The 18494-nt window shown below is 55.8% G+C and overlaps 6 protein-coding genes across 6 annotated transcripts; 2 read left to right on the top strand and 4 right to left on the bottom strand.

Moving 5' to 3' along the window:
* Positions 1-1469: 1469 nt before the first annotated feature.
* Positions 1470-4006, bottom strand: PG985_011252 (PAB-dependent poly(A)-specific ribonuclease subunit 3; the record flags this gene model as incomplete). The annotated part of the gene is made up of 3 exons (XM_066831019.1): positions 1470-3300; positions 3710-3824; positions 3979-4006. The coding sequence occupies 3 exons, from the start codon at positions 4004-4006 to the stop codon at positions 1470-1472; spliced, it is 1974 nt and encodes a 657-aa protein (XP_066681701.1).
* Positions 4007-5746: 1740 nt separating this feature from the next.
* Positions 5747-7424, top strand: PG985_011253 (uncharacterized protein; the record flags this gene model as incomplete). The annotated part of the gene is made up of 2 exons (XM_066831020.1): positions 5747-5884; positions 5967-7424. The coding sequence occupies 2 exons, from the start codon at positions 5747-5749 to the stop codon at positions 7422-7424; spliced, it is 1596 nt and encodes a 531-aa protein (XP_066681702.1).
* A 694-nt stretch (positions 7425-8118) lies between these two features.
* On the bottom strand, positions 8119-9771 carry PG985_011254 (Pre-mRNA splicing; the record flags this gene model as incomplete). The annotated part of the gene is made up of 1 exon (XM_066831021.1): positions 8119-9771. The coding sequence occupies one exon, from the start codon at positions 9769-9771 to the stop codon at positions 8119-8121; it is 1653 nt and encodes a 550-aa protein (XP_066681703.1).
* Positions 9772-11009: 1238 nt separating this feature from the next.
* PG985_011255 (uncharacterized protein) lies at positions 11010-14080 on the top strand (the record flags this gene model as incomplete). Its single annotated transcript, XM_066831022.1, has 3 exons — positions 11010-11245; positions 11328-13368; positions 13526-14080. 3 exons carry the CDS (start codon positions 11010-11012, stop codon positions 14078-14080), a joined length of 2832 nt encoding a protein of 943 aa, XP_066681704.1.
* Positions 14081-14908: 828 nt separating this feature from the next.
* On the bottom strand, positions 14909-15526 carry PG985_011256 (uncharacterized protein; the record flags this gene model as incomplete). The annotated part of the gene is made up of 1 exon (XM_066831023.1): positions 14909-15526. One exon carries the CDS (start codon positions 15524-15526, stop codon positions 14909-14911), a length of 618 nt encoding a protein of 205 aa, XP_066681705.1.
* A 536-nt stretch (positions 15527-16062) lies between these two features.
* Positions 16063-18120, bottom strand: PG985_011257 (Siderophore iron transporter mirB; the record flags this gene model as incomplete). The annotated part of the gene is made up of 5 exons (XM_066831024.1): positions 16063-16630; positions 16689-16811; positions 16869-17121; positions 17216-17826; positions 17912-18120. The coding sequence occupies 5 exons, from the start codon at positions 18118-18120 to the stop codon at positions 16063-16065; spliced, it is 1764 nt and encodes a 587-aa protein (XP_066681706.1).
* Positions 18121-18494: the final 374 nt, after the last annotated feature.

Below are 18494 nucleotides of genomic sequence, written 5' to 3' on the forward strand. Positions count from 1 at the left end.
GAGAAGGATTACGGCTCTTCCATAGGGGCTTGTAATGAATGGGCACGTAAACCATATTTGGTCTTCAACAGAAGTCTCCTAGAGGAAACATTCCCGCAAGTCACACGAACAGGATCGATGACATAAGATCTGTGTATAGACCCAGTCCTTATTAAGCGTGAGTATTATGCTAGTACCACCTTGAACCTTCATATAAGCTATATTACATATGACATCTTAAGCAGGGTGGTAATGCCATGCTCATTTGTGGTGTACTTTGGTCGGTTGGCCGAGTCTACAATCCCGCTACGCTGACGTCGCTCTTCCGTTTTACTTGAAAAGCGAAAGAATAGACATGGCGATTACCACATCGAGTTTCCCGCCCTGTGTGGTACCACCCGTCACGTTGGCCGAGTAATGAAACCATACAGAGAGGAAGAAGGGGATGGTATCATTGGAACCAGGCCCTATAAGCTGACTGCTTCCGCCACTGCCGAGAGCGCCGAAGCAGATGGATCGTGGTCCCCCTGTTGGTCAGTGTCCGCCGTTACACATTCCCCCAGCCCACCCAGAGGGTATTTTCTACTAGCCTGGCCGAGAAACGTCGCTGATCATGTACGGCTCGTGTGGCACGGAGGAAGGACATGAAGTAAGCACCAGTCCTCTCAAGATCTCTTCATCTCCACGACTCCCGCTGCAATACAAGGTAACCGATGAGCCTGCCGATAACCCCGTTGCCAGTTGCCCACCCCATCGGCCGTGACCTAACAGTACTGCATATGACAAATAGCCCCGTCAAGAAAGCCGGCGACGGAGATGTGGCACGGAACATCATCAACGCACCTCATCCAAAGTCACAGCGTGATAGCCGCAACGCAGACTTGGCTTGAAGCATCGGAAACAAACGTGTATCATACATGCCGGTGGGCTCACGACCAACACTCCCAGGTCTACAGCTATTAGACCGCGGAATAATGAACCTCGTATAACCGTATTATACGAAACCTTCAAGGCTCGCATAACCAGGTGCCGAAAAGGGACCAGTGGCCTTTATAATCGATCCGTTCGCGAAAGTCACGAGTTCAATTCGAGATCCGACTAGTGCACTGGTCGGGAACTCCACGCTATTGCTATTATATACCATATACCTAGTGGAATAAGCGTAAAGAGAATATAATAATTTAGAATTACACCGTCATTATTCCAGTACGTATCATTGGAATAAGTTTTCAAGTTACATGGCAGCACAGACAGATAGTGAAAGCAGGCTTAGTCGGTTGGCCAATCGTAGTAATTTTTACTTAGTGTATTCTATAATTCTCTCGTCGAGCCACGGCTTCTGCAGACCAAAAGCCGCACTCATTCATTCCCCCGTGTCTTTCGGCCCAGGCGCTTGTCCAGGGCGCTGGTCTCGAGGTAAATCTCCCTCATTGCCATGGGCTCGTTTCGAAAACCGCTTGTCGCCCTTATCTCGTCGTTGATCGCGCTAATTAATACCCGCGAGGCCCAGCCTGCTTGCTGTGGTTCGGTTTGAGCAATTCGTTGAAGGCGCTGGCCACCTGTTTCTTGAGCTCCCGGTAGGTGACAACAAATGCTGTCTGGTGGTCGCGGCTGGTCAAGTAAACCCGCTCTTCGCTCCCCGCGTCCAGCTTGTTGAGGCAGCCGAGCATATGGGCCATATCCACAACTGGGTTGCCGTTGGCGTCAACCTGGTGGAAGACGTAGTCACGGAATAGCTTGAGCTGGTACCGCTCGCCATTCTCAGACCAAGACGGGTCGTTTTCGAATTCGGGCCGCTCGTTGATGGCGCCCAGTTTCATCATTAGCCTGGCGATCCTGCCATTTTCCAGCTCGCGGTATAGGTTGGAGTTGATCTCATCGCTGGCATGCAGACACGAGTCGAAACTATCCACAATATGATCAGAGATGCCACGCGCTAGCTCGTGAACCGTCTTCTGAGTGGCTTGCTCAGGGGTTCCTGGTGTGGTGAGAAGCCAGACGACCCTGTCGCGAAGCTCCTGGCTGTACAGCCCACCAAACTGGGCCATGGATACCTGCAAGTTATGTAGGGTCGCCGTGTTGGTGCCGATACTGAGGATCATCCTCCCAAGCTGCACGAAATCCTCTAGTTGGAGCTCCAAAATAGGCCTGGCTGTCTCGTGCTCCAATACATCCTGTATTGCGCACGCGCTCAGTCTGATGCGGCTCCTGTCGGTCAGGATAACTTTGCTTAGGTCGATGCACCGCGCTGCAAGATTTTCGGCATGGATCGCCTTTAGTGCGTTGCACATCTGGCAAATGTAGCTCCAAAGAACGCTTTCGGGTACCGGCGGCGGTCGCACGAAGCGGCCCTGGCTATTTGCGCCGAAGTGATGCTCTGCTAATGTCCTAGAGAGCGGGTGATAGTTGTGGATAAATATCAACGACATGTCATTGAAATCTCTTGATGTAAAGCACTCGATGACTGAAACAACGTTGCCGCAGTTGACTCGCTTCCATCGGGCAATGACGCCGACAGACTCCTTGGTGATCGAGCGCACGCCCTGTAACCGCCTGAGGCAGTAGATGTTGCCGTTCTTCTTGGAATCGGCTTTATACAGCCACGTCAGGTACTCGCCGAAAATGCTCTTGCCGCCCCTAACGCTGTCAAGAGGCACAAGCGAGTGGTAATGAGCAACACTGGGCAGCTGCGAACCGGGCAAGACCTGTCTGGTCGCCTCGGACTTCTTCTGCATTTCCTCGCGAATGTCTTCGCGCAGGAAGAAATCGTGTGCTTGGCGCTGGTAGTTGCTCAGATCCGACCTGTACGGTCCGACTGGGGCATACAGATGGTACTGCAGGGGTTGGATAGGAGCCGCATAAGCTCCTTGTGCCGGATAGAATGAGGTGCCGCCCCCAGCCATCCCACCGGTAGGGTCTTCGGCATAAGGATTGAACTGCGCTGCCGGGATGCTCTGGCTTATTGCCGACATGGAGAAGGGATCATACACATTCGAGGAGTCCGTTGCTGTTCCATTGGTGGCGGTGGCAGTGTTGAGGTCGTAATTCGGAGTCTGCGGCGTAAATTCCCTGATGGCAGCAGGGTTGAAGATCGGGCCCTCGGCATCTTGCGTGAGGGTTGAAGGAGTGGCTTCCCTATGTATCAGTATCCCGATCCTGTTGCTGGGCGACTCAGAGGCAAACCTACAGCTATTGCCCACCGCCTTGGGGGTGAAAGGGGCGGCATTGGCAGCCTGCGAGGAGAATGTGAATTTCTTGGCTCCGGGTTGCAGTTGCGTAGGTGTGAAAGAAGGTGAGTCGACATTGAGCGACTTTTTAGCACTGTTGGCCTTTGTGTTAGTAATTGGGTGAAGTGTACTATGACCAGAAACTAAGGCAGATTGTCCCAGAGCAGGTCCACGATCGACAGCATATGGAGCCTCAAGGTTGGGAGCATCCTGTCCTCCATCTTTGGGCCAGCGCTTTCTTCGAGGGACAATGGCAGCTTGGTCCAATGAGGGGAACTCCTCCTCATCTAGTTGCAAAGCGCCAGGAGACGGCCCAGGAGATATGCGTATGGCCGGGCCCTTGGTACTTGTGTCACGGCTCCCTGCTTCGGACATTTTGATAAAGACAACCTTAAGGAATGGATGCCCTAGATAACAGTTCTGGGATGGGCAATGTGTCGTGGACCTTCTGCGCAACTTGGAACAATCACTGGCATTTAAAAGCGGGACAGCAGTTTACGTACCTGTCTTGGGAGTTCAAGGTGCCCTTATTTTGGTCGTGGTTGAAAGCACAGCCTTGGTCTTCATAGCGGCAGTGGCCGTATATAAGGATATTGCGACACAGGGTGTCTTTGCTGTCTAGGCAAGGGCAAACCAGAAGGCAAGTCAGCAAGCAAGCTTCGATGGGACTAGGGAAAGACAGGATTATGCCAGTCTACGGTGGGAAGAGAATCAACTCGGCAACCCCTCGAATGGCATAAACGTTGCTCCCAGTTTACTGCTCCAGACTAACCGCGGGTCTTTGGACGTGGGGAAGCCATTTGTCTCCCTCGCTGGTCGGCGGGGGTAAAGCGCGATGTCGCCATTTGTTGTTTTAAATTCGAGATGGGGTCCGTAGTGGCATGCTTCGCGCGACAGTGAAGTCGTTGGGTGGAAGTCGTGACAGCGACACGACGATTCTAGATTGCCCAATCAAATTTGCAGCCCCTGCTTGAGTCGTTCACAATTAGCATCTCAAGCTGTACCTAGGAGGAGTCGTGGACGACTTTGGGGGGAAGCGGTCATGGGAGAGAAGGACGCAGCGCGAGGCACGCGAGGCAAGCGAGGCAAGACAAGGCAGGCAAGGCAAGGCAAGGGCAAAGGGCAGCAGAGAAGGCAGGCCAAAAGCCGATGCGCAACTCCCACTATGCAGTGGAGTTTGTCTTGAATAGAAGCAAGAGCCAGGCCTAGTATACGCATGGCTGGAGGCACGAGGATTGGGAGATGGAGGGGCTTCCTTTGCGGCCAAAGTGCAACCAAACTGCAAGAAAACGCCCAGCAGAGGAGGGGAGAGGGACTTTTGACTTACTCAACCAACCTCTCAAAGGGCTCCCATTCTCTTGCAGCAAAGGGCGAACCCTCGCCCATGGAAATCTTACAGAGTATACGATTTATTGGGAGTATAGTGGGTTATGGTTCGTTCCAGGTTTGGTTGGAGGACGAGATACGAGGACGGAGGCGGACGCGGTGGGAGGGAGGTGGGCGAGCGAGGTTGACGATAAGATCATGGGCGGACGTGTAGCAGTAGCAAGCAAGCTTTAGTCGTTGTCTTGTCATTAGTGGGATGGACCGGTTTGTACGGAGTAGTATGGATTAATGTATCAATGCGCGACCGCCGCCCGCCTTGCCAAGGAGCAGTGAGTTGAGTTGGAGTACCAGCAGGCACAGGTTAGGTGTGGTGTGCGTGCCGCGCGCTGTGCTGGAATCCAACACCCCCAAGTCAGTCAGCCAGCCTTGACCATGTTGGAAGTTCAAGCGACTGCTGGAACCGTAGCTAAGGTACCTTTTTACTGTGGGGGGGGGGCGCCTTTGGTTGGTTAACGCTTGCATTTGGGGATGTTCGTTATTAGACCTCAGGCGGACCAAGGTTTATTTTATTATTCTTTGCAACGTCCCTCTGCCACCCAACATGTATTTAGCAAACATTGGTCATGGCAGTTCGATTAGCATAAACGAGTTGGCATGACTGGGACAGTTCCCATCTACATTTATACATCGGTAGGTACCTGATCAGTATCGATCTACTGTGACATGCTTGTGTAGACTCGTAGACCAAATGATGAAGCGTTTCTCGATATGTTACAAGCAATGCCCATGGTTATTCTGCCTAGGCCAGGCATGCCTAGGCCAGGTACATGTGCACCTAAATTTAACATTGACATGGCTCCTTCCAACAGCCCCACGGACGTCATCCTTCACGTCCACCCCCCGACCCGAGGCAGCGAATGCAATGCAGGCCTCAAAGGTGCTCACTTGTCCGCCGGAGCTAGTGTCGATATGTAATAAATAAAGTACGAGGCCACCTTGCTTCTACTATTTTGCTTCGTGCCAACCCCCATTAGACCCAACGGCCCCCCGACACAACTGCTCATCTCCCGCCCATTCGTAGCCCAGAATCCCTGCGTGACGTGACGTGACGTGTCGGCTTCGGGCTTCCTCGACATTGGGGCTCGCTCATGGGAACTCCCGTCATCATTTCCCTTGCACAGCACACCGGCCGACGATAGCAACAGCCTCCCAAAATGGCCGCCGACGACACCGTCGACATAGCCCAGCTGACTCCGGACCAGCAAGCTGCCCTTGAACAATTCACAGCCTTCACGGCACAAGAAGTCAAAGACGCCCTGCCGCTTCTCGAAAGATCACAATGGAATGTCCAGGTGGGTAGGCTTGTTCCGGCACATGTCGCATACATAGCCGCCAACGCATAGGATGGATAACTGACGGTTGGCCTTCTTCCAGATAGCAATAGCCAAATTCTTCGATGGCGAGGGCCCGGATCCCCTAGCCGAAGCCACCGCCGCCCAGGACTCCATACCACCGCCCACCGCCGCCCGTCATGAGAACCTCCAGGAGTCGCTCCTGGCCGCCTCTTCCCCTTACCAGCCCGCCCGGGCCAACCGGCCTGATCCCGCACCCCGGATCGTGCCGCAGCCCGAGTCCACCCACCGACCCGGCCTCATGCTCTCCCTGCTGCTGGCCCCCTTCAGCTGGGGCATGCGCTTCTTCTCGACCTTCTTCCGCACCTTTGCCTACATCCTCGCCTTCCTGCCCGCCCAGGTCCGGCCCCGCGCTATCACCGCGAGCGTCACGAGCGGCTGGAAGGGCACCATGGGCCGCCGCATGCTGCTGCCCCGCGACACGGCCGCGCGCTTCAAGCGGGAGTTCGAGGAGGAGTACGGCACGCCCGAGGTGGCCACCGGCCTGCCCTTTGTCGAGTCCGGGTTCGCCCAGGCCCTGGACGCGGCCAAGAAGGACCTCAAGTTCCTGCTGATCGTCCTCATGTCTCCCGAGCATGACGACACCGAGACCTTCACCCGCGACACCCTCCTGGCTCCGGAAGTCAAGGACTTCATCAACGAGCCTTCCAACAACATCATGCTCTGGGGCGGCAACGTCCTGGACTCGGAGACGTACCAGGTGGCCGCCGAGTACAACGCGACCAAGTTTCCCTTTTCGTGCCTCGTGTGCCTGACGCCCAAGGAAGGCAGCACGCGCATGAGCATCGTGAAGCGGCTCGTCGGCCCCGTGTCGTCCTCGACCTTCCTCGCCGAGATCCAGACCGCCATCAACAAGTACAGCCCGGACCTCGCGTCCGCCCGCGCCGAGCGGACGGCGCAGGAGTTCGCCCGCAACATGCGCGCCGAGCAGGACAGCGCCTACGAGCGCAGCCTGGCCCGCGACCGCGAGCGCGCCCGGCAGAAGAAGGAGGCCGAGGCCGCCGCCCGCGACGCCGAGAAGCGAGCCCTGGAGCAGGCGGCGGCCGAGGAGCGGAGAGCGGCCCTCCGAGAACAGTGGCGCAAGTGGCGGGCCACGACGATCGCCCCGGAGCCCGACGCCACGGCCAAGGACGCCGTACGCTTGGCGCTCAAGATGCCCATGGCTTCGGGCAACGGCCGGGTGGTGAGACGGTTTGCGGCTGCCACGACGGTGGAGGAGCTGTACGCTTTCGTGGAGTGCTACGACATACTCCAGGATGCGGAGCAAGGGGGAGATCTTAATGAGAAGGGCGCTGGAGAGAAGCCTAGTGACGATGATTACGAGCACGATTACGCCTTCCGCATTGCCGGTCTGATGCCTCGCATTGTGTATGAACCAAAAGATACGGCAACGCTCGGAGAGCGGATGGGCCGGGGCGGCAATCTGATTGTGGAAGATTTAGTGCCGGAGGTGGACGACGAGGATGAGGATGATAATTAGGGCCTGGCCAGATTAATCCATAGTATGGCCAAGATCAAAGAGCCGTTTTTATGGTTCTCCTATACCATGGCAAGTCACCACGTAAAATGGCAATCCAATACCACACACACCACACTGTGGGCTATGAATGGAGTATTGTCCTTGAAAGGTTTTACGACATTCATTTTGAAAATCTTGATAAGATCTTTCGAGTTATATATTATGGTATTACAGTGCCTGCCTCGGGTCTTCCACATCGTTCGTGTTGGACATCGTCCAGGCATGACATCTAGTTGTTTGAACTTACCTGACCGGACATCTTCACTAATATGACGCATAGCACGCTGGAGCGCGAAGATTCAAGTTGGGGGTATCACGAAATGCGCTCGCTACACGCTCTGCCACGAAGCTGGCGGGTGGGGCGCATCAATAGAACTGCATTGGTGTATGAGCATCTGGATATCGTAAAAGCAAGTTTCTTTGGGCTGTTTCATTACCTTCTGCTGCTCCGCCTGATCCCAACCTCTCCCGTACTCTCTCTCTGGGGTAGCACTGTCTTCCTTCGCCTTCCTGGCAGTTGCCAAGTCACAGTGATTCCAGACACGGCCGTCTGTCCTTTAGGGGCATGTCCGGGACCTGGGCTTTTTGGTCTTGGCCATCCATCTTTTCGATCGTACAAAATCCATGATGAGTTCCCTCGTTAACTTCTCCCATTTTATTGGCCATCTTTGTTGGCAAACTTTTGGTGTATCCTTGCAATCTGTTCGTCCACGTTCACGCTCTGCATGTGCGACAGGTGTGCCTGATGTGCCTGGTTTCTTACGCCATCCGGATTCCCGTCGTAGCTGTTCAGGGCCGTCCTCTTCCTGCGCGCCAACTCCTCTTCGGTGGTCGGTTGTCCCGTTACTGGGTCAAACAGGTCGGTCCGTTGACTGACAAAACGCTTGAGATGGTTGGCCGCGTCGGCCGAGGCGAGGTTGGCGCCGGAGTATCGGGACTCTGCCTTGGCCTTCTGTTCCTTCCACCTGGGGTCCAAAAGCTCGATTCGCATGTGTTCCTCGAGTTCGTTTGCGGGTATCTGCTGTTTGCAAATCTGGCAGAGCGCCATGTGCGCACCTTGTTTGTTCGCCGCGCGGACTGCGGCCCTGGGAACGTAGTTCTCCTTGATCTTCATAGGAGCCCCGCCCTTAGCCTCCACTTGAGCTTGATGCATCCGGGCGCGAGCCTCTTCTCGCTCACGGATCCGCCGAGCCTCGTCATCTTCTTGCATCCCGTTCGGCCTGGTAGGTGGCGCCATACCATAGGCAGCCTGCGCCGGAGGTTGCATTTGCTGTGCGGGGTATTGGGGCTGGACGCCCGACGCGGCCTGCTGGGCGGGATAAGCGGGGTGTTGAGGGAGGTTGAAGGTCTGCTGGGGTCCAGACGCGTAGCCATTGAAGCTTGCACTGTCTTCTTCGGAGGGGAACCCTTCCTCGATGCGGAGGTTGGCGTTGACGGACACCCGGGCTTTTTGTTCGAGAGAGGCAAACTGCAGGTCGTTGAGCGAGGTGGGCGCTGGGAGCTCGGCTTGGTCGTCTGCCTCGGTGAAAACTATAGTTTCCACAACAACGAAGCTATGCCAGTCGATGGAGGCGTATGACAGGCGCTCCTTCTCGGCATCCTCTTCTTTCTTCTGCTTCTCCTCTTCTTGGTATGAAAGCCACTCTGCTCGTTGCTTTGCTCGTGCGAGAATATGGTACCTGTCGTCGATATTGCGCTGCAGCTCGGCAACGCGTTCTTGTTGGACTCGGCCGCCTTCGCCGTCGATACCACCGGCGCGCAGTAACATGGAGTACTGGTCTATCAGGTGTTGGAAAAAATTGTGCAGACTGTGGTTGGGTCGCAGGAAATCGAATTGGTAGTTGCCAGCTTCACGCTGCGAGAGGGCCGTCATGAACTGCCTTCCGTTCTTGGCCACAAACAGGGCTGTGAGCTTGACGACTTCGAGATCCTGGGCGCTGATGTTGGGCATGCGGGCGGAGAACTGGAAGTCGGGCGGCTTAGGAGGACCGACGGGTTTCTGTTCGACGGGGGCGGCGGCCTCGGCGGCACGTCCTGCGGCGACAGCGGTACCTCTTCCTTCCTTGATCTCGCTGAGGCGCCATAGGTAATAAGGGTTGTAGGGGTCGGTAGGGTTCAGGAAACTGAATTTGGGATTGGTCTTCTCCTTCTCGCGGATGCGCTCCTCGAATGGCAGGCCATTTCGGGCGACGAAGCCAGCAGTCTTTTCTAGGATGGTTCTGAATTCCTTGGGAGGAAGGACGATGCCTTGAGGCGGCTTGATGTCATCCAGGACAGCTGCTGCATCTCCGTTAGCCGTCGCGGCCATCGTGACGTATGCAAAGTGATCGAGACCCTTTCAATATCAAATTTTTGACCGCGGCAATCCTAGAAACTACAGAGCGCGGAATGCCTGCTAGGTTCGTGGATGATTCCTCGTGCTCTGTTGCTGCCTTTGGAAGTCGACGTGGAAAAGGCCGTCGCGTAATTCGATATGGAGGAATGCAAGGTGAAAGGCAAGCAACTAGTAAGTAGCCTTGAAAGCTCCAGTTGCATCAAACCAATCAGCCAACAAGGTTAGATCCGTAAGGTATTGCTAGCGGGAAATTTTCCAGGCGCATGAGAGAGACGCTGCCATGCTGGGGACAAGTCGGTGAATGGTTGATCCGGCGCTGCTGGAGTTGAACCTGAACCAGTACTGAGCCAACATGAAGTCAATGTTCCAGAGCACGGGCAGGTGGAGCTGCCCGGAGTGTTAGGTAATCGGGGGACACGAGCCAGCTCTAGCCACAGCCACAGCTCAAGCGACCACCAAGCGAGAGGTACATGTTCGACCCCGACCCACTTAGCTGAGGTACTTGAGCGCTGGGGAGGTGACTTAGCTACCCCTGCCCGTTTCTTTTTCCCCCGAGCGAATGAGGCCAGCTGTTGCTTGGGTGTACATCTTGGGTGGGAGAGTCCCAAGATAGCAGTCGCGCTAAACATTCAAGGGCGAGCAAAGCTGATCGCCAATTGGGAACTTTGGCCCGTGAATCCAATTCCACGACTTCCACCCCCCTTTCCCAGTGCGCGCCTAGGCTTGTCATCCGAATTGGCCAGCCCGCTAGTCTGAAAATCCATTTGGCCTTACCTGGCTTCAAGTTCAGTTCATAGCGACCAATCCCTCCCGAACCTCGTAGCAAATACCTCCCGAAAGCACCAGAGCTGCTGAATTGAATTCTTTTCCTTGTCGAGAAATCCTGCTTCTTCATTCTCACAGGATTGTTTCTCTATGTCGCCCTTGTAATGAGCACCTCTGCTTCTTGACCTTCGTTCGTTCTCTTGACCCGTCCATTTCCTTTTCTCTATTATTCAATTTACCAGTTCCGGCCAATACGCATGCGATACGAGGTCGTAGTTCGGGCACAGCTCCTATTTTAGCGGATCCTCGCAGCTCGACCGATCACAGCGTGTAGCCCCAGAAAAAGAAGCCACGCATCCTTCTTCGATTCTCTCCTCGAACTTTTTCACATCGCGGCTTCGACACACTGGGATCACCGGCATAGTATCCCATATTCGAACCTCAACATGGCGAAAGCCACCACAGCAAAGCCCAAGGGCGCCTCTACTACGGCAGCCCCCCGGGCCAAGCTCCAGGCTGTGAAGAAACACGACGACTACACCTCCGAAGGTGTCGACGACAATGACGTTTTCCTGCTGCCCATCTCGGACTACCAGGTCATGACCGTGGTTACCATTCTCGGTGCCATTGTGCGACTGTTCCGCATCTACCAGCCCACCAGCGTCGTCTTCGACGAGGTGCAGTAAGTTTTTTCCCTAGATGGCCTCCCCTGTTTGCCTGCTGCTAGCTTTACCGAAGGCTAACCATGCGTTTGCACCCAACAGTTTCGGTGGTTTCGCTTCCAAGTATATCAAGGGCCGCTTCTTCATGGACGTACATCCCCCATTGGCTAAGATGCTGATCGCCCTCTTCGGTTGGCTCGCCGGTTTCAACGGAGACTTCGATTTCAAGGACATTGGCAAGGATTACCTCGAGCCCGGCGTTCCTTACGTGGCCATGAGAATGTTCCCTGCTATCTGCGGTATTCTGCTGGTTCCCACCATGTTCTTGACCCTCAAGGCCGTTGGCTGCCGTACGGCCACTGCTGCCTTGGGTTCCTCTTTGATCATCTTCGAGAACGGTCTCCTTACCCAGGCCCGACTGATCCTTCTCGATTCGCCCCTGGTCATTGCCACTGCTTTCACGGCCCTGGCGTTCACATCTTTCACGAACCAGCATGAGCAGGGCCCTTCCAAGGCCTTCAGCGCCGCCTGGTGGTTTTGGCTTGTCATGACTGGACTGGGCTTGGGTGTCACCGTCAGCATCAAGTGGGTCGGTCTGTTCACGATCGCTTGGGTTGGGTCTTTGACCCTGATCCAGCTCTGGGTCCTCCTGGGCGACACCAAGACCGTGACGATGAGGATCTTTGCTAAGCACTTCATGGCACGCACTTTCTGCCTTGTCATCATCCCGGTTACCTTCTATATGGCCATGTTTGCCATCCACTTCCTGTGCTTGACGAACCCCGGCGAGGGAGACGGTTTCATGAGCTCCGAATTTCAAGCAACCCTGAACAACAAGGGCATGCAAGATGTGCCGGTCGACGTCGCTTTCGGTAGTCGGCTGTCCATCCGCCATGTCAACACACAGGGCGGATACCTGCACTCTCATCCCCTCATGTACCCCACGGGCAGTCAGCAGCAGCAGATCACTCTGTATCCCCACAAGGACGAGAACAATGTTTGGCTCATGGAGAACCAGACCCAGCCTTTGGACAGCAAGGGCGAGGCCATCAACGGCACAGCTGCTTGGGATAACCTGCCGGAGATGCAGTACATCAAGAACGGTGATGTGATCCGGATGTACCATCTGCAGACCCACCGACGCCTCCACTCGCACGATGTCCGACCCCCGGTTTCTGAGGCTGAGTGGCAGAATGAGGTTTCTGCCTACGGCTATGAAGGTTTCCCTGGCGATGCCAACGATCTGTTCCGCGTCGAAATTGTCAAGAAGCAGTCGTCTGGTGCTCTTGCCAAAGAGCGACTTCGAACGATCCAAACCAAATTCAGACTTGTCCATGTCATGACCGGCTGCGTGCTGTTCTCGCACAAGGTTAAGCTTCCTGATTGGGCTTCGGAGCAACAGGAAGTCACATGCGCCAAGGGTGGTACTCTGCCCAACAGCGTTTGGTATGTCGAGTATAACGAGCATCCTCAACTCGGTGCCGATGCCGAAAAGGTCAACTACGAACAACCCGGATTTTTCGGCAAATTCTGGGAGCTCCAGAGCGTCATGTGGAAGACGAATGCTGGCCTGGTCGAATCGCATGCTTGGGATTCCCGGCCCTCCTCGTGGCCGATCCTTCGCCGCGGTATCAACTTCTGGGGCAAGGACCACCGTCAAATCTACCTTGTTGGAAACCCCGTGGTCTGGTATACCAGTACCCTTGCCGTCGTGGTCTACGTGCTCTTCAAGGGAATCGCTGTGCTCCGATGGCAGCGTAGCTGCGGCGACTACAACAACACGGTCTTCAAGCGATTTGACTACGAGATTGGCACTGCGGTACTGGGCTGGGCCTTCCATTACTTCCCCTTCTACCTGATGCAGCGCCAGCTTTTCTTGCATCACTACTTCCCCGCATTGTACTTCGCTGTCATGGCTTTCTGCCAAATCTACGACTTCGCCACTGCCCGTCTTCCCGTTCCCGGTGTTCGTGAGAACCCCATCATCAACAAGGCCGGCGCTGTTGCTATGTTGGCCCTCAGCGCCGTCGTGTTCGCCTTGCTTTCGCCTCTTGCATACGGTAATGCCTGGACCAAGAACGAATGCAACCGTGTGAAGCTGTTCGGCACGTGGGATTGGGACTGCAATACTTTCCTTGATAGCGTGAGTGTTCCTACCCATGGCCTTCCCGTGAGAGGTTGAAGGATGAACGTGAGATGAGTGGGCTCCACTTGGTGGAAGCGGCCTCTGTTGGAAGATCTCTTGTCTGGAATCAGCAACTATGTTGGGTACATGTAGACTAATGACACCCCTTTAATAGTATGATGCCTACGACCAGCTTGCCCAGGCTCGTGTCAACACCGCTCAAACGTCTCAGCCCGTTGTAGAGAATCAGGCACCCCCGCCACCGGTTCAACAGCAGCAGCAGCCACCAGCACAGCAGCCGGATTCCCCAAACGGGGGAGAGGGCGCCGCGGGAATCTCCGGGGCGCCCGCGTTCGAGCCCCAGGGCCAGAAGGTCATCGGCCGCGAAGAGAAGATCGAGTACAGGGATCAAGATGGCAATTTGCTGGACGCCGAGCAGGTGAAGGCGCTCGAAGGGAAGGTCGAATTCAAAACAAGGTACGAGACGCGGACGCGCGTCGTCGACGCCGCGGGTCAAGAGGTTGAGTCTCCTCCCGAGATGGCCGACCAGGGTGTTGCCCCGCCTCACCCTGATGTCGAGGGCGCCGAGAGCAGCACCAAGCAGCTCAAGCAGGATGAGCCCATCCCGGCCGAAGAGGTTGTCAAGAGCAAGGACGGCGAGAAGGAGGCCGAGAAGGAGAAGCCCAAGCCGGCGAGCGAGGGCAACGAGGCTACGGCTGCTAGCTCTTAAGTTCGATAGACAGCATCCTGTTGGCAAAAAACATGGTGGGGGAGTGTGGCTTCCATATGTATGAGTATTACTAGCTATGGTCAATTGTGATCTATCCATTCTAATGAGCACTCTGGGACCAAACTAAGGGGCGAAGGAGAGGGGCACCTCTTCAGCAGCCAATTTAGCATTGATCATGCTACCAATGATGGGGACGTGTGCTGAATTGACTCTAGCCTACTCTTGAATTTCCTTAATGAAGTGCTATTGTTCTAACCAAATGTGTACTTGCTTAAGTGTCTGCGCTCGTGTAAGGGGCATGGCGAGGCCCAAATCCCAATATGCCGGGGCAAGCCGCACCGCACCGCACGCTAAGTTGAACTAAACGCAGAAATGTGGTTGTTGCTTACATGGTACTGGGCCCAGTCACGAATTTCTAAATAACATCGTGTGATGGCTATTTGACTTTTGGAGGATACAGCTATGCTCGGTAATATACGTGCTTGCTCCAGGTCACGGATGACAAGTCCAAGCCTTGTCTGGTCTTCGTCTTCCACCTCATCCACGTTAGATTGACCACGGATGACTCCTCAGTAACCCCTAGCCTACGGAATGCTCGAATGCCAATCGAGGGTAGCAGTCCCAGGGCCGTATGAGGTGAAGGGTTGGCCGGTCCGCTAGCCTGTAAAAGTCCCGGGGCCTGTCCGACTGTTGTCCATGGTGGAAGACAACCTCAACTCCATGTCCAAGTAAGGCAGTTAGTTTCCTTCTTTTCTCCACTTCCCCTTCCCCTCCCCTACCTTCCCCTTTCCGGTGGCTCCTCATCAGTCAGTCCGTCGGTTGCTTGGTTCAGCGGCTCTCGATCTTGGACAAGACCTGTCCGCGGACGTAGGGCGGCGGGACCTCGCCGACGCCGCCGACCATGAGCTCCTCGCGCGTCTCGACCTGGGCGTAGTCGGGCAGGGCGTTATCCGGGCTGGCCTCGTTCCAGGTCCCCAGCAGGTCCTCGGGCGGCATGCGCAGCTCCTCGGTCAGCTGGGCGAAGCGGGCCGAGTACTCGCGCAGGACGTCCTCGCCCTCGCCCAGCCACTCGGTGAGCTGGTCCCGCCGCTGCTGCACCTCCTCCCGGGTCGACGTCGAGCCGTACGCCGTCACCGAGTTGGGACCCCCCGTGTACGGCGGCACGTCCGAGGCCGAGTAGGCGGGCAGCTCGGGGTCCGTGGCGGTGGCTGGTTGTTGTGGTTGTGTTTGTTGTTGATCTGGTGGGGGCCCGTAGGGGTCTGCGGGGGTTTGGCTCGTGTGGCCGTACCGCTGCAGCCAGAGGTTGTGTTCACGCAGGGCGGCGCGCAGTTGGTCCAGCTCCGAGGCGAGGCTGGGGATCAGGCGGCGCAAGTCGTTGTAGGCTGAGCGCGACTCGGACTGGTCGGCGCTTTCGCCTGACGGGGCGTTGGACGGACCTGACGCCATCTTGCTCCCCTCTTCCAAATTTTGGGTACTCCCTTTCCAAATGGCAACTGAAGAACGGATGGCTGCAAAAGCTCCTGGCTATGGGATACGATAGGTATAGACTTTTATTGTTTGAAGTTGGGTATTAATCGACTGGAGTTTGGCATCAGTCGGGTCCTAAAGAATCCAGATAATCGACTATCCATCACGTGGAAATCCGTATCAGTAAGCGGGCAGTCAGTCAGTGGGGCTGGCCAAGTACCAAATACGGCCACGCTGCACCTGCACCTGCCACCACAACGCCCCTGCATGCAACCCTTGAATCATGAACTGCATATGCACAACTGGATACCGTCAAGGGCACTCACGTACTACAAAAACGGACAGCAAGTATGGATGCCATGTGTGTATATTACATTACTAATTTCTATCATGTGTCGCATTCATTCATCTCCCCACATGTACCCGGCCTGTCTTTGGTGACGAGAACGCACTGCAAAGCTTTGCTCAGTCGTGGAGATGCAGGCACTGGGTTCACCGCCTCGTACCTTCTTTCTCTAGAAAATGTTACCCATTTTCTTCTTCTCACCGGACTGGAGCTTCTTGACGTTGATATTCTTCCAGATGAACACAGCTGCAACCAGCAGAGGAATAAGAGAGGCGCCCACAATCACCATGAGTCGCATCACCACGCCATAAGCCGCGATGACAGCATCACGAATCGGGGTCCCGATGGGCTCCGCCATCTGCAGAGTGATGTCGCCGTATATGGTCGCCGCCTGGTCCTTGGCGTAGTCGGGCAGGAATTCGAGCAGCTTGCTCGGCAAGATGTTGGTCCAGATGCCGCCCGCAATGGCATAGCCGATGCTGGATCCGACGGCTCCGAACAAGCCGTAGATGGCAATGGCCACGGCCACGTTCTCGTGTCCTACGGACGCCATGAGAGCGAGCTGCGACATGGTGGTGAGCATACCCGTGGAGAAGCCAACGAAAATTTGGCACATGGTGAGATAGCCGACGTAGGCCCCGGGCACCCGGAAGTGGATGATCAGAGCTGTTCCGAGCACGTAAATGGGGATTGCCGCCATTGCCGGCCACTTTACATGGCCATTGTACCGAATGAACCTTCAGAGAGTTAGTACGGCTTGACTGGATTGTCTGTATCGGGTATTGCTCGACTTACAGTGCGATGAAGGGACCGGTGAAGTAGGAGGTAAGCGAGTACGCGTTGAGCACGTAGTTGGAGATGCTGATGCTCAGGCCGTTGACAACCTGGAGGTACGAGCCGTAGTAGGCGTCCCAGACACTGGAACCGACAGCTCATTAGTATGCATTCCAGAAGATGAACGCAGGGATGACTTACAAGGTCGACAGGAACACGATGAAGTATGTCATGGCCGCGCCGAGCACGGTTCGGTCCTTGAGGAGCTCGAAGGGGAAAAACTGGACGGGCGCGAAGTACTTCTCCCAGACTACAAAGGCAGCGAGCGAAACCACACCCATGACGATCATGACAATGATGCTGGCACTCTCCCAGGAATGTGTGGCGGACGAGACGAGACTGAAGGGGAGCGTGATGAGGGTGAAACCCGCCGTGATGAGTATCGCACCAAGCACTGTGATCATGTCAGTCAACTGTTGGGTCTATTGTACGGCAGCGACATCGAAAGCGATGTTGCTGCAGTGGCTCCCAACAAGCGGCCAACTTACCGTCAAAGTCGATGATGTAGAACTTCGCCGACTCCAGCCGTGTGCGCCCAGATTTGGGACGGATCAGGCCCAGCTTCTTCGCCTTTCGCTCGTGGAAGTACAGGACACCGACCACGGGTGCAGAGAAGACGAGCAGGATGATGAGGAAGGCGGCGAACGCCCATCGGAAGTTGGCCCTGTAGTAGAAGAGCTCGGCGATGACGGGGCCGGCGAAGGTGGTGCAGAGGTTGGGCGTCGAGTTGATGGTGAAGATGATCATGCGGTTCCGCAGCGAGGTGATGTCGGCGACGAAGACCTCGATGATGAAGCTGAGGGCGACGTTGCCGACCCAGTAGAAGACCTGGGCGGCCGCGTAGGTCTCGACGTTCTGGCAGGTGGCCTTCATGATCATGCCGACGGTGATGAGGAGGAGCGCGCCGATGAAGCCCTCCATGCGGCCCCGGATGTCGATGATCTTGCCAATGCTGAGGGTCACGACACCGCCGATGATGCGGGCGGCGATGCTGATGACGGCAAGGAGGCCGTGTTGGTCGAACGAACTCGTGATGTAGGGGCTCAGGGCGCCCTCGACGGCGCCCAGCATCGCGGCGACGAAACTAACAAGCCATAGGCTATACAAGAAAGGGGGAGTCGTCAGTCAGTGCACGTCCAAGAGGGGTACCGATTGGTATTCGAGTAGTCGTCGCGTTAACTCACAGAACGAAGGTAGACCACAGGGCCTTCTTGGACCAGACAGAAGTGATGGCCTCGACGCGCTTCACACCCTGGGCATGTGTCGAGCTGTCGTCCGACTCGGACTTCGCATCTGTGCCTTCATTTACCACGTGAGCGGGCGTTTTGTCTTCGGCAGCACGCTTTTCCAAGTCGTACGGCTCGGACGAGAAAACTCCGGGAGGGGATGCCATCGTAGTAAGTCCTAACTGCGGAGGGCAGGCAATGGTAGGAAGCAGGACAGAGAGCTGGAGCGCGGTAAGGATCGACAAGAGAGAACAGGAACAGGCCATCTAGGGTGCGACCGAGCCCGTCCTCTATATGTGCCTCATGCAGAGTAGGGGGGCCAAGCCCATCCACCCGAGGTCGGCCAAGACGTCGTATGGGAGGGGAGGGGAGACGGGAATCCCAAATGGTCGGGACCGGCACCATCGCCAGGCCACCCATGATGCATGCATCGGGCGACCTGGTGCAAATTCTTCCTTGCTACCTAGACCTATCTGGCTGCTCTTTTTGCCGCAGCTGACGAGGTTGGCCGGGCCCTGTCCGTTTCGGGCAAGCCAGCCCA

This window comes from Apiospora marii (genome assembly GCF_038362585.1).
Source record: "Apiospora marii strain CBS 49790 chromosome Unknown utg000007l_segment0_segment0, whole genome shotgun sequence".
Taxonomy (NCBI): Eukaryota; Fungi; Ascomycota; class Sordariomycetes; order Amphisphaeriales; family Apiosporaceae; genus Apiospora; species Apiospora marii.